This window comes from Pyrgilauda ruficollis, unplaced genomic scaffold, assembly GCF_017590135.1.
Source record: "Pyrgilauda ruficollis isolate IOZ18807 unplaced genomic scaffold, ASM1759013v1 scaffold18, whole genome shotgun sequence".
NCBI lineage: Eukaryota > Metazoa > Chordata > Aves > Passeriformes > Passeridae > Pyrgilauda > Pyrgilauda ruficollis.
In genome coordinates, this window is record NW_024516984.1 from 1,644,189 (window position 1) to 1,663,219 (window position 19,031).

Below are 19,031 nucleotides of genomic sequence, written 5' to 3' on the forward strand. Positions count from 1 at the left end.
ACAGCCCCCTCTTTCCTGAGCCACTCTAATAACAGCTTGTGGGTTTAGATTCTTCAGCAGGAAACAGCAACAAACATCCTCAAAAATCTAAATGTCATTTCTGTGGGCTCAGTGTACACTGAGGGATAGGACAAGCACACCATGTCACAAGGTAGAAGCTGGGAGATTACTTGTGTTTTTTTAACAAACAGCTCTAAAGGTTACTTTCATTTTATTTTGGAAATCAGATAGAAGATAAATTAAATCAGATAAATGAAATGTGATTTTTTTTTTCCTCAAGCTTCGGTTTAGATTGTACCATTAAATCCATTAAGCACCATTAGAGGGCACTTTTGTTACAATGCTGACAAATTCACATAAACTGAAAGGACTTTTATGGAGTTTCCTGCAGCCTGAAAACACAACTCCTAACTTCATTGCTGCCACAGACCCTACAGTTCATATTGAATGAAACAGGTAAAAATAAATTGAACCGTTATCTTTCCTAGGAAGACATCACTGATCAGATGCAATTTCATGCAGCTTGTTAAAAATGACAGAGCAGTGGCATTGCCAGGACAGAGGAAGAGGGAGGCTAGGGGAAAACAGTGGATAATTGCAGTGAATAGTATCACAGCTCTAATTCTCCAATGTACTTCACTCTAAGCCTGTGTTTTTTACAGCCTGTGTTTTAGAAACACCTTACCTGTGTTTTGGCGCCTGTGCTGTATAAAAGTGCCGTCCGTCCCATCGCTGCAGCACTTGGTATGCAAAAGAAAAATGAAGGAATCACGTTGCTGAGGCCATGAGCCAAAAATTCCTGCAAAGTCGTTAAATAGAAGATGTTTTTTCCCACTGTGCTGTCATTTCAATGCCTCTTGCCAACAAAGGAGTCCCCTATGTAAATATCAGCAATGATAAATGATGGACACAGTTTTAAGGGAAAAAATCCCACAGGTACATGACAAAGGGTTTCCCAACAGAATAGATCTTCTCCTGTCTCAGAACTAATTTGAATGGTAGAGCTGTTGAACCAGATTCATGAAAGGCAGGAGGGACATTTTCTTCCCAGAATAAATGCTATGGCTAAGTTTTGAAGATTAAGTTCAACCAAAATATTTACACCTTGATCCATGTCTTCTTTTTACTGGCCAGAGCCCCAAGTACTGGTGTCTGGAAACTGTCCAGATCATTTCTGGTGTGTGGCTCACTGGAAAAAGACAGCCACTGATCTCTTTTCCTTTAGAGCATGTTTTAGTGAAACTGAAATATAGTAGCTATACTATATGGCTGTAGCATGCTGTCCTTCATCACAAATGTATTTGGTGTTTGTTCACAGTCAAAATGCAGACATGTCTTCACAAAGGATTCGTAGAAGAAAAAGTGGAGAAGCCACCTTGTATGTGCAGCCTAAGAAGAGCAGTGTTTTCTAAGGAAGTGTTCCACCATGGCCACCCAGCATCACAGACCTTAAGGAGCAAGTTGGTCTGCTGAGGAAAATGTGTAGGAAAATGTTTCTGTATCCAGCCAGGAAAACACCAGCTCATGAGTTTTTGTTCGCAGCACAGAACAGCACCCCCTTAAAGCTCACCCAGCAGCCTCACACAGCAACAAGCCCCTGCCCAGCACTATGCCTGGCCCTGAAGGCAGCACAGCCACACCACCTCACTGCCCTCCTCTCACGGAGGTTCTGCTCTTTTGCTCCATTATTTGATGCAGATGTACACAGTTTCCAAGACTCCAGTAATGAACCTGTGTAAGCTACAAGACTTCCAAAGGTACAGAAAGACACACAGGTTGCCATGGAGTGCCTTGAAACAAAGCAGTGTGTCACCCTGGAGTCTGACCTGCACTAAGCTCAAAGCATTCTCCCTCTGCTCCATAGAAACATGGCTCTGAAGCATCAATGGAAATTCGTGGCCCAATGTATTCAAACTGAGAAATATTTTAGAGACCTCAACAGACAAGAGTGTTCTCACTGTGTTTTCCTATGGCATACGAGTTGTAAAGGACAGGACCTGATGTAGCAAAACCAGCCTGAGTAGACAGGGTGTTCAAATAGACCTCCTGCTACCTACCTGATGTAGCTGCAAAACAACTGTTCTTCATTCAACCCTCTGTCATTTATCCCAAAGCACTTAACATAAAGGTGGAGGCAAAATTTTCACACAGTACTAGTGCCAGTTATCTGAAATTGAGCTTTTCTTCCCACAGTGCTTGAATTAGCACCTCCATGGATTTCCAGCAGGCTTGGAGTTACCCACCCACCATGACAAGCACTGTAGTAGTGTAGAGACAGCCCACTTTTATTTAAGCATGTCCTCTGCAAATGGAACTTGGAACAAAAACTCCCGTGGCTGTAAATCTGGCAGCACTCTCTGAACTTCTTAGATACAAATAAACCTTTATTTCAGGTGAGACTTCTACTTTGCATAAATATAAATAATTTCTTATTATAACATCAGAGGTAAGTCCTGGGGCTATAAGTACCTGGTTTTGGTTTAGAATTGCTTTGTTTCATTAATGGTGGCTGATTTAACATCATAGCTTGTCTATAAGAGCTCAACTGCCAGAGGAGAAGCTGTCTCATCTTAAAGCAGTGAAAAATGCATTAATACCGAAATGCTGCATTGAATGTAGCATTACAAGGTTATCCTGAAGGGTGAGCTTCCCCAAAAGGAGCAGTTCAACCAATGAGGGCATTCTGCAGAGATAATTTAAACAAAATTTGGGTGTTACTGTAAACACTAGAAGGTATCAGGATGCTATATGGAACCTAACTTTTCCTACTGGGCATTCATCTATAATACTTTCCCCAAATGGCGAAGTGATTTCAAGGCTCAGTGACACTAAGGAGAAAGAGCTTTACCTGGTTGTCATCCACAGTGTATTTAAACTTTTTAGCAGAGCCCTGAGCAAGAGCTAGTGAGGCTACATAACCAACCAGTGCCACTCCAAAAGCTTCAGTGACTACTTCAGGCAGGACACTCATGGGTGGTGCTTTTGGTGATGGCAACCTATAAAAATAGACAGTATTTTTAAAGACAGTATAAAGACAGTATAAAATTTTAAAATTTTAAATTTTTATTTAAAGACAGTATAAAATTTTTGCAAAACTTGATACATATCTATATGTATCTATATACAAGTATATATGCAGTCTCTATATACCTGCAATTTATGTGAATACCACAGAAACAGTCTCTGCAGGAAGAGCTAATTTTTGTATTACATGTAAGGTGACATTTTTCAATATTTTAGATTAATAAGATCTCAGTCTGTTGGAAACAGCAAAAGAGAATTTGTAGAAGATGAAAAAGCTTCAGATGGAGTATTCAATTTGAAAATTTCCATTTGAGAAATTATAAAGAGATGTTGATAAATTAACACCACGACTGACAAATAAAATTAGCAACCATTCACCGGTTTTGTAATGTTCAGTAGAAAAGACTACTATATATTTTCTCCTTTTTTAATGTAATTTACTTTCTTGTAAAGTTAAATTTAAATCTTTAAAAATTTTTTTATTCCTGTCGATTACTGACAGTACAGACATTTATTCCATCTAATGGGGATTGCAATGAAACTACTGTGATGATATCTATGCACATATAACTTGTTAACATGGGATTGAATTGTGAGAGAGTGTTTGAGGAGACAGGAAAAAAACAAAATAGATTTTTACTGTTTCTTATTTCAGAAACTACTTTGGTCTTTTCAGAGACTGTTCTCTGAAATAAAAGTATTTAAAAGCCACAAGCTAATGAACCCACATTACCCTTTAGGAATATTTCCCACAACTTCTATCCCGTAGACGTATTCCATGTCAGCATAGTAGCAAGCAATGGATGTAGCAATTATCTATGGATTCAAACAGAAAAAGATATTACATTTTTGTTGCTTCTGACATGGTCCCTATTATTGCCGTACCTAAGCACATGGCACTGTTCATGCATTTATCCTTAGATCAATCCAGTAAAACAGGTAAGTATTATGATTTTTTTTTTTTTTTTTGCAAATGTGCAAGAGAATCAAAAGAAACTAAGATTTGGACACAATAATGATGTGAGACTATAGTGCAGTTTGTACATTCTGTGTTAATGAAAGAGATTTGCATGGCTCTCTGTAAAGCCTCAGGAACCTTTGCAATCTGTGTCCAAAGTCCCTCTGTTCAGCACCTGCCCCAGAGCACTGCCATTCATCTAAGCAGCTTAAAGTAGTTCATTATTTAGGTGTTCCTGAGCAATCTGATTCAGCTGATGTTCTCAGCACATCTAATCCAGGCTGGCAGTGTTGACTTCAGCACAGAACACAGCAGAAGATGTGTCTGCCTCTTGTTTTCATATTCTAGCAGGCACAAATCTTGCAGAGGGAGTATAAAGTTTGACTCTAAGGAGATTCAAATTCATTTCCTGTATTTTAAATGAGATTAATCCAAATAGAGCAGGGTTCCAGTCTGCAATCCTTAGTTTGCTGCTAGGTTTTATCCAATATTTTAAAAAAGGTAACACTGAGACCAGGACCACACTACCTCCTTTTCCAGCATTTTGCCCTTTGTAATTTTTTTTTTTCCAGCAACAAAAAAGTAATTGCAGTAATGCACTCTGAAAACCAACTGTCCTTCATATTTTGTATTTTCTTTTAGAGAAAAACAGAAACTTTCTAAATGTGATCTGGTGCTGGTCATTTGACTACAGCTTAATTCTTAAAGCAGGAGTTTATAATGAAATTGCTAATTTTGATTTAGTCTATACCATGTTAAAAGAAAACATGTTAGTAAAATGACAGAAAGCAATAGCATAGCTATTTAACTTTGTTGTAGGTAAATCACAAGCAACATCTAAGGCACAACTACCCAGCATAAGACTTGCTTGCAGTTACAATATGCCAGTTACTTTTTATTTTCTATTTGAAACTGCTTACACTTTAACATTCTAGGCTTTATGTTCTTGTGATTATGTAAAAAGTAGTAAACATAAGAAAAATATTATACAAATTGTGAGCTTATGTAATGTCTTTCTTATTTATTAGGCCAAACTGTTTCCTGTTTTTACATTTAACTTACAGCCATGAAAATCAGCTGTCTGTATAAGTGGCAGGTGTGGGTGTGGGTAACTATAGACAGCACAGTAAACTTCAGCAGATTGAGCCGCTGAAAGCTTAGTAAAAAAAGCCTGATATATAATTTTGTACTTACCAAAAGTAGATCGATGGGCAGGACAACTTTAATGTTTCTGTGAAATTTCTCATTCAGTTCTTTAACAAGGACAAGTACCACAATGCTCAGCAAGGAGAGAAGTAATGCCTCCAACTGAACTGATCTGATATTCTCAAACACATAGGCATAAATCTACAGTGAACAGCAAATAACAATCACAGATCAAAAAATATATTCTGGATCACATGCCATCAACTTCAGACAAAAAATGAGTGAGAGCTGAATCAGTGCTGCAGGAGCTGAGTCACTGGACAAGTTTACAAGGAAGAAAATCATCAGTTTACCACTTATGGAGTTTTGAGAGCTAAAAACAAAAATACAGTGAATATTTGTATATATTAATTTACAAATTTCTATTGGTAGAAGCAAGCTATAAAATTCCAACAAATGTGATATGTTTCCTTTTCTTTTTCAGTCTCATTAAGTTCAGTGAAATAAATGAGTATCGCATAAAAATGTTGAGAAAAGTTTCTTGCACAAAGGTTTATTTGTTGTGGCCATAGTATATAACATCTACCAATGCTAGTAGTAAAAGTTATTTCTGAGAAAAAAAAAATAATTAAAAGACAGAAAAGAGGAGAAAAGAGAAGAAGAGGGAAAAAAGAAAAGGGAAAGAAAAATGCAGTAGTGGCTGGATGGGCAGAGATGCAACAGGAATCTTCAAGATAAGCATCCTCTTCAGGGCATCCTCTGCAATCTGTGGGTCATTTTTCCAGAGTAACATTTTCCCAGAGTAATTTCAGCAGGGCATCCTCAGCCCCCCTTTGGTTGTTCTTGCCCCTTACACAGTGCTCCATGGAGCATGCTTTGGTCAGGTCCAGGTGCTGCACACACTATGTGTGCCAAGCTTGCACACATATGCTACTGGTTATTTAAATAACTGAAGTTTGCTTAGCCCTGTTTGCTCCTTTTCTACTCACTGCAGAGTTGAGAGGAAAAGAGGACACCAGGCCAGAGCTATGGAGCTCAGTTTTTCAGCAGTTAATATGTGCTGGAATAAGCTGTAAAACAGGTTAGAAAAATGTGATTGGATCTGTGATGAGCAAAAGAAATATGGTGCTGAATTATAAGGAACATGCAGAATAGAAATACAGAACAGGAATAGAATGACCAGTGGTGATGAGAAACAGAGGTCTTTGATGATGGATACCATGTTGTAAGTAACAGACTCAAGAATGGAGCTGCCTTTGCACCAGCACAGATGACACAGTGACCTGTAATTTTTGCTCTATGCTGAATTTGTGGGTTCAGGAAATAAGGCATAAATCATTATGGTAGTACATTAACAGAAAGTAATGAAAAAAAAATTACAAGTTTGCTGAAACAGAAGGGGTGAAGAAAGTTAGAGACCATCTATCCTGATAAATAAAGAAATCATGAGATCTCATCACAACTTGTTTTTGGGCCTCATGAAGAAAAGCAATATTGCCTGAAAGAACAGCAAGCCATAAAAATGGATACAATGCACATGATTACTAAAGCTGTAAGGGAAAAAACAAGATAGGCTCGGTCCCTTGAGTTCTGCGTTTAAATTCTGGGAACTATTGTGCATACTGAAATATAAACCATGGAGAGAACAGAAGTTAAGATTAGGATGTAGATTTAGACATTATCACAAATAACTTTTTTTTAAACCCCAACATAACGGATAATAAAATAAAGCAAGTGAAGCTTGAAATAATAATAGCAATATTAAAAAGTAGCTGTTTTCTCTGGCAGTGACTAAGACCACTAAAATAAATCAAAAGTGACACTTTAGTTTTATCAAAATAAAGATTAATAATTTTCTGCTCCAGAGAACTTATTCTCAAATGCATGTATAATGCCAACAAGTTTTGACAGTTTGGAGGTTAAATTCATAAATTTATATTGGACACAGTACTAGAAAAAATATCTTAGGAAAGAACCTGTTTTAGCAGAAAGGTAGTCAATATTATGATAGAATTTATTTCTACTGTTCTGATTCTGTCACTCATTAAAGAAATGGTGCTCATCTTGAAGAATGTATGAATTAAAATCACTTCCTGATTTTTCTCTCTGAGGATATTTTCATAATCTAGAAAGGGAAAAAAACCCAACCTAAATATGGTTTCAGAAAAGTAACTTTCCAAAAAGAGCCAATGTAGCCCTTGGAGTTTTGATTAAGGATGCACAATATAACCCAGCACAAACATTTCTCAGAAACCAGGAAAATACTTTAAAGTCAAGTTGTTAAGTAATATGATCTAGATATGTCTTAAATCTGAAGAATAGCAATTAAACCACAGTTTTTAGCCACATATTGTCCCATTGTAATCAGAAAATATGTGGATTGTATCTTGAGTGGCTTGGGACTGGATCTGTACCCATAATTTTCCAAGAATGCATTTTCAAGTGGGCAGAAGACTTGACTCAGTGCCCAAACAGAAGCTATGATTAATTAAGACAAAAGGAGGCAATCTGGAAAACTGTGCCCACAAACTCACCAAAGACTGAGCTAGGTTTAAGGTGAAGTGGCAAGAAAAGGGAAGAAATGGATTGATTCCTACTTGGTGAAGCCAGAGAGATGGGATTTGTTCTGAAATGAATGCTGGCTATTAAAGTGTCAGCATTAGCTATCTGTGTTCATGGCAACAAATCTATTTTTGCTAGACAAAGTGAGACAAAAGACTGAGTGAAGAAATAAAATTTGAGTGAAGAAATGTACACAGGCTTCAAGAATTTTTGTCTTTCAAATTAAGTAAAAAAGACATTTCCATTTAATTTTAAAAATACATGGCCAGATCTTGTAAACCTTTGCCATAGGTTTTTCAGACTTTGTTTCAAAAAATCTTTATATGAATTGCCTAGTACATCCTTTGGTGTTTCTTTCAATCATACTCTTCTGTATGCAGTCTACATCAGACAATAAATGAAAAATAATGGAACTGCCAACGCTTTGTAGCTCATTTGAATTCAGTAGCCCAAACAGCCCTTTCCCCAAAGTGTCTGTAGCACACCAAAACAATTCTGGCAGTAATATATTAGTATTAAATTAATTACTGCATTAGACTGAGGTGCTTCCACTGACTAGTTGTTAATGGGTAACCATTTTCTGAAAGCTTAAAACCACTCAATTCATGGTACAACCAGTGAGACCTTTCACAGGAGCATGTGGTTCTTAACAGGAATGTAATTAACACACACAACAGACATCTCTTTAAACTGTACATTTTACATTGTGTTCTGACCAGTTACTGTACTCATCCAAGTTCAAACTATAAATCCTAAATCTGGGTGCATAAAGCTCAAGCTTGCAACAGCATTGGCACCTGATTCAAAAGAAGTGTTTACAAATGTTTCAATCAAAAATGTAATTATAAGTTCAGCATTTCACATATTTAGATTATGCACATACAGAAATAATTTGGAAATTATGCATCTGAATTTAGCTTGATATTGCAGTGTACATAACAACATTTGTCATTCTATAATTTAAAATAGTTTTTTAATCTTTTTCATTCTATAATTTAAAATATTTTAAAAATCAGCAATAATATATTAATTGAGCTGTTTGCCTCTTCAGTTTTTAGTTTCATTGCTAGTTTTGTGTAAATATTCTTAGTAGAACCTATGTAACAATATTATGAGCAATCAGTGGACTTTTTTGTAATCAATGCAAATTTGGACCTACGTGAGGCAAAAAATATTTGAGCTTTGCACATATATATACAGACACTGAATGTTCCTTTTCTCATGGGAAACCATCAGTTTTGAGGTGATATTGAACATTGTAATGGTTTATATTCTAGAAAGGGTATGTATTTGGATGTCTTAATGAAATGCTCTGAGTTGTTTTTTTTAATGTCTATGTGAAACCTCAAAAGATTAGCTCTAAAATGTGTACAGAGGCTGAAGCAAACAAAGGAATTAAAGGAACACATTATTTAACACAATCCATTTTAAGAGTGGACAAATTAATTTAATTTTCAAAAATATTTCATTCTGATGTTTTTAGATATGTGACACTGGAGGGAAAACATACAGGCAAATACAGGAAACTGTAGAGGTAGCTGGGGAAGAAAAGGGTGAAAAGAAAGGACTGATAGCAGGATGTGAAGGTTTGGGATTTTTTTCAGATTTGCAGCAAAACCACACAAGGATTTTGCAACACAACCACAAAAGACCCCGTTTTGCAAAGCAAGTTTCTTACATTACAGCTCATTTTGTAGTGTTGTATTTTCTCAGAAACATATGGAAAGAGAAATATATGTGTACACAAATAAGGAGAAAATGCAAGTATGTTCTTCTGTTTTCAGATGCTGAGTAAAACTTGATGACACTTTTCCCTCATAAAGTTGGATCCCACATGCATTATTCCCTCACTGTTTTTCTTCTTCACCTTCACTTTTCCTTTTCCATTTGCAAAACACCAGCTGATGCTGCCCTGTGTAGCTCAATTGAAATGTGACAAACTATGTACAGGGAAAACAAAATTCATTAAATTACATAACCTTTGTATAAACACAGAAACACCACAGGCTCAGGGCCAGTGTACAAGATTTGTTCTCCATATGCAAAGTTCCTTCCTACATATTTAACCATGATCTCACATGCTATAAAGAATTCATTTCACTGGCTTGCTGTGCTTGCAACTCTCCTATCACACTTTATTAAACATTCTTATTCTTGCTTTGCCAGCCCAAAGGCTGCCTGAGGCAAAGCAATTGGTTTTTTGAGTGGGAGGTGTTTTGGAGTGGACAAAGAAAAAAAAATGTAGCAAATGTACCAGCCTTTGGATTTTGAGAATTTGAAGTGAATAACGTGTCCAGAGACATGCCAAAGTTGCCTTTCACTCTAGATACATGTGCAAACTACCTTATATCTAATTAATATAATTTTCACATGAAACTACAACCACAGAAGAAAATTATTGTTTAAGTCTAGCTCTGGTGCTTTTGACTGAGATACTGGGCCTTCTTAAGGCAATTTATAAGTCTGAACAGACACCAGAAATATTTTAAAATATTTATATAGCAAAATTTCCCTTTTTTTATCATTCTTTCAAGTTGTACAGAGTACTCTTTTTTTTTGGTCATTTATTTTCACACAATTTACAGAGCAATTCAGAACCTTAAAAAAATCGGGAAAGTTTTTCCTTGGAATATGTTCAAAGGGGTTTGATTTCAAAAGAGAAGAGAAAGGCAAAGAACTTGTTTCAAATGCATTAAAAATACAAGGGATAAGGGAATAGATTTCTTTCAAAGCATTTGAATGACTTCATTTATGATATCATCAGCACACCAAGGTGGAAATATTTCTTCATATCACTGCTGTTCTTTATTATTGCTCATAATCTGTATTTTGATTATGCCTTGGCTGCAGTACTTAACACCAGTCATCTCTACAAGATGACAATATTCCTATATGTAAGTATAGTCTCCATGGAAACGCCACGAAAGAGAGATTATTCACATTTTATATTAAGAATAATTTATGAAAAGGTTTTTAAATAATGAAAAAAATTATGAAGAACCATTTTTAATAGTCCAGTAAGCCAACTGATCACTCATAAAAATAGCTATGACACTTTTAGGTATATCTCTACAAGTTAAATGGATAAATTACTTGTGTTTATTACATGCTCCTGATTTTCATTAATGAATTGGTCCTGTAAAAACCTTAACAAATGTATTATCCAAATGGAAAGCTATAAAATATATAAAATACTATGAAAAAAAATTGTAAAAGGCAGCATCTTCTAATCAAGATTTCACATTAACAAATTTTCCAAATAATAGGGAAAAATAAGACACGTAAGCAGGGCGCAAAGACATAGTCAGTGCTTTTAAATTTATTGGCTGATTAGATGAAGCCTCACCATCCATGCAATGTAGATATCACCTCAGCACATAAATACAGTTTTATTATGAGCAAAATATCATTTTGAGAGGCACTGTTGTAACACTAATAGTGCTAAGAGATTATGCTCACAGCACTGAAACTCAGGGTTTGCTGGAATAAGTTACACCAAGAATATGTTTGTGGCTTTTGTACAATCAGATTATTCAGCTTTGCTCTTTAAGGTGTCAGCCAAAAATGTGTACTTTCCATGGTCTGTAACCATGGCTCTGGTGGTGGTGCATCACCTCCTGGCCTTGGCCAAACCAGCCAGGTGGGGACATGTCCCTGACCAGAGCAGGTGCTTTCCCATGGAACAGGTGGGAAAGCACTGTAACAGCAACATCCACTGCGGGGCTGAGGTGGGGAACAAAGGGTGATCAGTCATCCCCTGACAGCCTTGGAACATTCCCTACCTGAGCTGGAGCCCAAGTAGAACAGCACCATTGTTGCCAAAGTTTTGGAAACAATTTCCAAATGTTTTGGAAACTCCAGCAGTTGCCAGCGTGGGTTATGGCCAGGATGGAAACCAGCTGATGACTAAAGCAAATCACCTTGTGACCCTGCACTCGACAGTCCTAGGTGAGTCCTTCTGAGCTCTTCTGGGCCACAGTGGGCTGTGCCAGCACCTCCCTCTCTCTGGGGCACCTCTCAGAGCTCGAGAGCCCTCAACTCTGCGATACTCAAAGGACCATCACGGCGAGGCCCGGGCTGATACACACACCTCACACAGACTCCTTGAGGTGCAGCCCCTGCCTGGTGAGAAACACTCAGGCATTTGTCATGAGTATTCCCCTGAAGCAAAGGGGAATTTTTGATAAGCACCTTTATTCTCACAGGCAGACATGCATATTTCTGTGTGCATGTGAATTTATTATGGTGTCAATGTTGTTATCATGAAACTGTAATTAAGTCACTGTTATATTTATTAAAAATCCCATTGAATCACTTCATAAATGTTAAATTACTCAGTGATGAATTTCTGCTAAACCTTTTTGCACACCTTATTTTTTGTGTCCATACCGTTTGCACCTTTACCCTTTTTCATCCTCAGTCTCCATGTAATCCATTCTAAATTGATACTAATGTAATTTAAGAGAGTGAACCTTGCCGCTGACCTCTGTTGAAGTCACACTTTCATAAGTTCATTTTAAGCTCATACCTGCTTTTTACCAATACCCCTGATGGCGATGCTTTAAGCAGCCTAACCACTCATTTGCAACAATACTGCATGAAATGCAGCATGCATTTTATAAGAATTACCTTAAAGCCATCCACTTGCTGGATTTATGGCAAAGTAGTATCATGTCATAAAATAATAAATAACATATTTAGAGTAATTTTTGCATAGGAGATGCACAAATCATGGGTCATTTTCCTTTTACCACAATGATGATCAGATTTCATTCAGCAGCATATGAAGAAAATGTGTTTAAATTTATATTCCTTCCACATGCTGACCCAGAGAGAGATTACCCTCCCTGTATGAGTGTATAATGCCTCAGGATAATAAAAGGGATTATTGATACCCTAAGAAACACATTTTAAATTAATTACTGTACCCATCCCTGCTAGTTCTCTATCAGGTTTTCCAAATCTTGCCTTACAAACAGTTAAAGCAAGATGAAGGTTCATCTTCTGTTCATTCACACATGTGCATATCAAATTCCATACTCTTACACAGAGACAAATAGTGCATATATTAAAATTTTACCTAATGGAGTAACCCATCTCTTTCACTGAACTCACATGAAAAAATGCCAGTGGTCCTGATATATATGGCATTTTCATTCCCAGCAGATACTTCACTTGTGAAGTCACGACGTGTGTAGCCGCTCCTGTTGTCATGGCACTTATGACGGGTTCCGTTAACAAGAAAGTGGCACTGCCCAACTGCAGCATGAACATCACTACCTAAAAGGAAAAGGCAGCAGGATCAGAGCTTCTTGGTGATAGGACAATGAGTCAGAGTCCTTTTAATAAGTTATAAGATAAATGAGCTAAACATACAAAGCAAAAGTCCTTTGGAAGACAAATCTATCTGAAAACGGAACGCACTGAAGTTCTGTGGGTTTACCTGCACTAGATTACTCACTGGTTTACCAGACTCTAACACTGATTTAGTAACAAAAGCAGACTCAAAGAAACTCTAAATATTCTCTCCTGCTCAAATATGTAAGCACAATAAACACCATAAAAACATCAACTCAACACTGCAACAAGTACAGCAACTCAAAATCTGAGGCTGGTTCTTAGACTTATTCCTGCTCCACTGCTATGCAGCCTGAATGGGCCAAGAGCCAGCCATATCTTGGTCAGCTTACTGATTGCCGTAATGTCATTCACTGTCAGGATTCCCAACACTAGTAATTTCAACAGATACCAAATTTATGAGGTGCTATAGAGACTCTTGTGGTGAGACCTCTAATCCAGAAATTTAAACTACAGCAGGACCTACAACTATTGTAGGTATTGTTGTGTTCAAATTTTTCCCCTTATCCTGGGCTTTGAACATTCTTTCCCTCCAAAGGATGACATTTGAGAATTCTTAATTCCTTGGACAAAGTTGTTACATGACTACAGCTGCTACTGTGGTTTAAATAACACTTCATGCTTTTCTGACCCAGAGTAAGTTACATTGACATTATCTCCCCTCACAATGAGTTTTGCAGTTTCTTACTTCTATGGTCTTTTGCATTTGCTCTTCTTCTCCCTGAAAAGTTACATGCTCTTGGCACAGAGTTGTTTGTTACAATACTTTCTGAGAAGTTCATTTTGTGATTACCATACTAAGTATGATCATTTTGAAACATGTCACCGTCCCCCTTGATTTTTTGGGGGATTGTTTTGTTTTGGGTTTTTTTTCTGAAGCTATAACTGTTATTTTCAGATGTTATTTTTCTTTATGCCTGAACACCATTCATGTTCTCACCATAAAACTCACCTGTATGCAGAGAGCTTTGGGCATAGTACCGCAAAAGAAACAAAAATATCAAAATAAGTGGCTTTTAATTTCCCACAAAACCTCTAGTAAGCAATATCCTCTTCCATTTTAGTGATTAAATCTGAGATTTTTCTTCTACTTCCCACTAATAACATGTAAATTGTTCTCTACTATGAGCAATTGGAAAATTGATTGCCGTTCAAGATTGGACTCCAATAATGATAATTACTGTATACCCTCAGTGAGTAGTAATTTAGTTAGTCAGGCCTAAAACTGATAATTACTAATTTCAGATATTTTGTTTAGCTGTTTGTTCTAACAGTGTGTCTACTACTATATTTAAAACATTGTTCACAGTAGTAAAGTTCAATAAGAATTCAGTTCTCCCTTCCCTTGGGAATTTTTGTTTGTTTTCTAAAATTGGTTTCTATTGTCTAAATGTGAAATTTCTAACTGTGTAATAGCTTCGTTTCCAGGAAATTGGATGTTTATTTAGCCATGGAATAAAAACCACAGAGACAATTCTGTGTACTACATAATATCACAGAGAAGTATTAGCTACTATTAGCATTTCAGAGAAAGGTATTATTGTGAGTTACAGCAAAATGATTGCTGAGCTTAGAAATTTTAGCATCACTCTCAGATCTACTTTTCGGTTTTTTACTTTTTTTCGGTTAATCTTCGGTTAGCGTGTTAAGGGGATGCTTCACAGGTACCAACTAAAAGAACACATTTCAAACCCAGTTTTTATTGATTGCATGGAACCATAGGCTATGTAAAATACATGCAAACCATGGCTATGGTTTCAGTTAGACAATTTCTGTAGCCACTCAATTAAACAAGCAACACTTGGTCCCCTCTCCTTACTGCAGAAGGCAGCTCAGCACTTCCAGAAACAAAGGCAGTACTCCATGAGCATGAACATCCTACTCTTTATTTACATGATAGTTAAAAAAACATGATGTGCACCAATACACCTTCCATGTAGAAGATTTAAAAATGAAGCTACCAGAACAGGAAACATCCTGGGTGGAGGGTGTAACTTTCAGCACAAACTGGTATGGGACCCTCATGTTGTCCCCGCAACATGAGCAATGGACAGAAACTGCTTGGATCATGAAGAGGAAAAAAATTTTAAAACAAGCCTCTCAAATCTAGTTGGATGTGAGTTTTCTTGACAGATAAAATTATTAGCATTTACACAGGCCCGGACTGACTCTACAATTAACCCTCCATGCTGGGCAAGGGCCATTTAAGCTTGGCTGCCACTGCATTTTGAATAAACACCATTTGAAACTTAGCTAAGCTGACAGCACTCAATTACATTACATTGCATTATGTCATAAAATCTTTCACCCAGTAACACTGACCAAACTATAGAAAGTCCAATATTCTTAAAGAAATGTCTAACAATTTGCTTTATTTTGGCTATTGGTTGTGATGCTCATTTTTGTAGGTCTTCCACTTTATTTTCTGGTACATTTTATGATTTCTTTTTGTTCCTGATGCAGACAAACAACAGAGAAAAGTGACAGTAAAGTGCTGGAACAACAACAACAAAAAAGCGCAAATATTTTTTCTTTTTATTATTTGTCATAATACTGAGATTTTCTTAAACTGTAAAAGAAAAAAAAGATTCACGTATTTTAGAATTGCATGCAGAATTTTTAATTTTTAAAAACGTAGTTCCTAGAGGATAAAAGCAGATTTCAGGGAAAGACTATGCACAGTATAAAAGTGGTTTGAAAGGCACTTGGCTATTGTTTATTTGTGTGGCACTTCCAGTATATAGTACCATGAAAAAAGGTTCATTAAGAAGTAACTTTCTTGAGATGAATTTTGGTTTCATCAGGTATACTATCTTGAATAAATTAAGGTAAATAAAATCAAGACCTTTCAGAGAAAAGAAAAAGCAATAAAAGAGAAAGTGGGGGAAAGCAACCTTGAGTTAATGCACAGTAAATGAGAAAAAATCACAGAAAAAAGGTATACAATGAAGTGATTAGACAGAAATGGGGGAAGGTGTGATTCCCCACAAAAAAAAATGGAAAAAAATAAGTAAATTTCAAAATGGAAGAAAGACAATACAAAGGGAACCTTTTTTTTTGCAGCTGTCTTTATTGCTCCATAATTTTACTCTGACAAGTAGAAGAGAATGGGAATTTAGCCAGGAGAAGAAAAATGAGCAATTGCAAAAAGCAAAGCCCTCTATGTTCATTATTCAGAACCTTTGGTTCTTGTCCACTTTCAATACTTTCTTCCCATGACAACATGCTCAGTCTATTATTATTATGATTATTAAAATTCCATTCAACATGTAGTCAATTTAACTTCATGGCCAGTAAAAATTTTTATCACTTAACAGCTCTTTGGAAATCACTAATGTCAAACTTTCTGTCCCCAGAAACTGGAAGACTGATATCGTGTTGCCTGCTGCACAGATTCAGCTTTGCAGAATGAATTTTAAACCCCTGAAAATTCCACTGTTCTGGAAGGGGTTTTCCACTCTTACAGCAGACAAAGTGGTGGGGCCCTTCCTGATCATTGGCGGCATGGGCTGCATAGATGAGGCCAGACATGGGGACATCACTTGGAGAAAACCAGCAGAGGCTGTGAGATTCTCATTTAGTACATTATATTGGTTATCTCAAAATCTAAGGTAGCAAAAGTGAAGACTCCTATGGACCCTCTGGAGACAACAGCCAGACACAGTTCTACTCAGCTGAGTTGCCAATTTAAAACTCTCCATGGCCTGTTTCAATAGACATCTAACTGGTAGATGCCTGGCTTTTTGGTTTTCTGAGCTGCAGCTCCTGTGTTCATTCTGGGTGTCTTGAGAGTGTCTGGTACCTTCTGATGGTGTGCAGAGTGAACTTTCCTCATTCCAGGACCTGAAAAAGTCTTTTCTGTGGTCTTTCTGTACTGACACATAGTATGCTCTCTATATTTGTGGGAAGCAGAACTCCCACCCAGCCTACTTGTAGTGTTCAAAATACAGAATATGAGCCTGCAATAAGGTATTTCCACTGTAAAAGAAAAATGAACTTTTTTCCTGATTATCACTGTGTAATAGACTCATGGTTTTACCTCATGAAGAGCTATGTGTAACAGAATACTGCAGCATCATTTTTCCCACGGGGAAATAGAGATTTGGACAAGAATATTGCCTTACAAAAACACCCTTCTTATTCAAATGTGTTCCTTTGTTATTAAGCAAATTAATAATAGACTGTGTAAATTTGTTCTCCTGAAAACCAGAAACATTTTTATATCCAACACTGTATATCAGCAACTAATTACATGTTAGTTTTTAAAATACAGTAAATGAATAACTTGCTAATAAAAATGTTACAAGATTGGAATGCAATAAGCAGCTATTTCTCCTTTACAGAAAAATAGCCCAACTGAAGTCTATAACACCATGGTCTTAAGAGAATTAAGGCTTTTTCCTAGGGTATTTTTTTCTGTTTGATCTGTAAGGGACTTTCCTCTATTTATTCAGCAAATTTTAATCTTGAATTTCAGTTTAGTATGCTGAGATTATTTTACAGACACATATATTTATGCAAACATTCTTGCACATATATTAATAGGGGAAAAAATCTTACCCAAAAGCTCTTTTCAGGATTTTTTTAATGTTATAAAGGCAGCATCCAATTTTAATTAAAAAATTCCTCCATAGATATCTGCTATGTTCCATCATTTTCTCTCCCCATCAATACCTCTGAGGTACTGGATATCAGGGAAGATTTCTATTAGTTTGATTTGTTTTCCATGCCCTGTTTATCTTTATAGAGTAGCAGCTACACAAACATAAAAAAAATATTCATTATGCCTTCCATTCTGCTTTTTTAAAATGAAATAATGAATGCAATTATATTAAATGGTTTTGGTAATTACAGTCTTTATTTTATGTTTACTTATTTTCTATTTTAATACTATTTTATCTTCATCAGAACGGCTCTTAATATAACTAAATATTCTTTCTCTTTTATGAACACTTTCTCAAACTTTAGATTTCAGAAGTAGTTTAGGACTTTGAAACTTATTACTTTGAGAAAAATTTAAGCAGCTAAGCCCCAAATTTCAATTGTGACAATCTCTACCTGTTCTTATCTTATGATCAGAAAACAGTGCTAATTTATGTCATGTCTAGATGGCACTGAAATTCACAGAGCCTGCTCAGAGTTTGCCTTACACACAAATGCACAGTTGTGGTCTACAATAAACACAAACTAGCCAACAGCAGTTCATCTCAAAAACATCTCCTCCCTTCCCCTGCTTTTCCTCCATTACTCACTATTTTGTATATTTTCCCTTTTATTTTAATATTATTTGCTGATTGGAGTACTTAGCCAGGCTACTGGAAAAATAGCATCAAATTTCTTTTTAGGCCCAGGGTGTACAGCTCTTTACCTACTCTTTCCAAGAAGGAAACAGCTGTTTTGGCATGGACTTTTCATCGTTCGTCTGGAGGATGCCCAAGGTAGGGATTAGTCACAGCATCTATTGTTTTTGTGCAATTAGTGGCTGATTAGAGAACTGCATTTTGACTGTTTTTCAGAAAAATTAAAGTCTTATAGTAGATAACATAACCCAGGTCTGCTCCCTTCCCAGAGCAGTACCATGCCAGATACCAACTACACAGGAAATACAACTTCTGCTTGTATTTCAGGATGTCATCAATGAAAAGCTCTTGCCTCAAAATGCATCATACAATTCTTCTTGTCCCAGAACATACATTAGTTTCAGGCTATTAGTTAATTTCTGATCTAATCTGATAAATAGAAGAAGGTGGCTGATTTAGCTCTCCATTAAGAGCAAGATGTGCCCTGTCACCTTATCTGGGGTTAGCAGCAACTCTTAGTTGGGAGACTGGAATCTTGATTAGACATAGATTCCCACACTTAACAGCACCTGGGAAAATGGCAAAGTTTAATCTCAACCTTGATCAGGAATTTCATCTGCTTATTGCAGTATTAGTAGATTCAAGGCACTTCTTTAGGAAATAAGTGTTTTACTCTGGCCTCC

General features: G+C 36.5%; 1 protein-coding gene across 1 annotated transcript in view; it reads right to left on the minus strand.

Annotated features, from left to right (window-relative positions):
* SLC26A7 (solute carrier family 26 member 7) overlaps window positions 1-19,031 on the minus strand; it is a 63,504-nt gene that overhangs the window by 25,812 nt on the left and 18,661 nt on the right. The window contains exons 4-8 of the mRNA XM_041464477.1: window positions 12,806-12,970; window positions 5,177-5,329; window positions 3,758-3,840; window positions 2,849-2,996; window positions 686-799 (exon numbers count right to left, since the gene is read on the minus strand). Coding sequence (XP_041320411.1) covers window positions 686-799; window positions 2,849-2,996; window positions 3,758-3,840; window positions 5,177-5,329; window positions 12,806-12,970 — 663 coding nt within the window. The remainder of the gene's footprint in view (window positions 1-685; window positions 800-2,848; window positions 2,997-3,757; window positions 3,841-5,176; window positions 5,330-12,805; window positions 12,971-19,031) is intronic.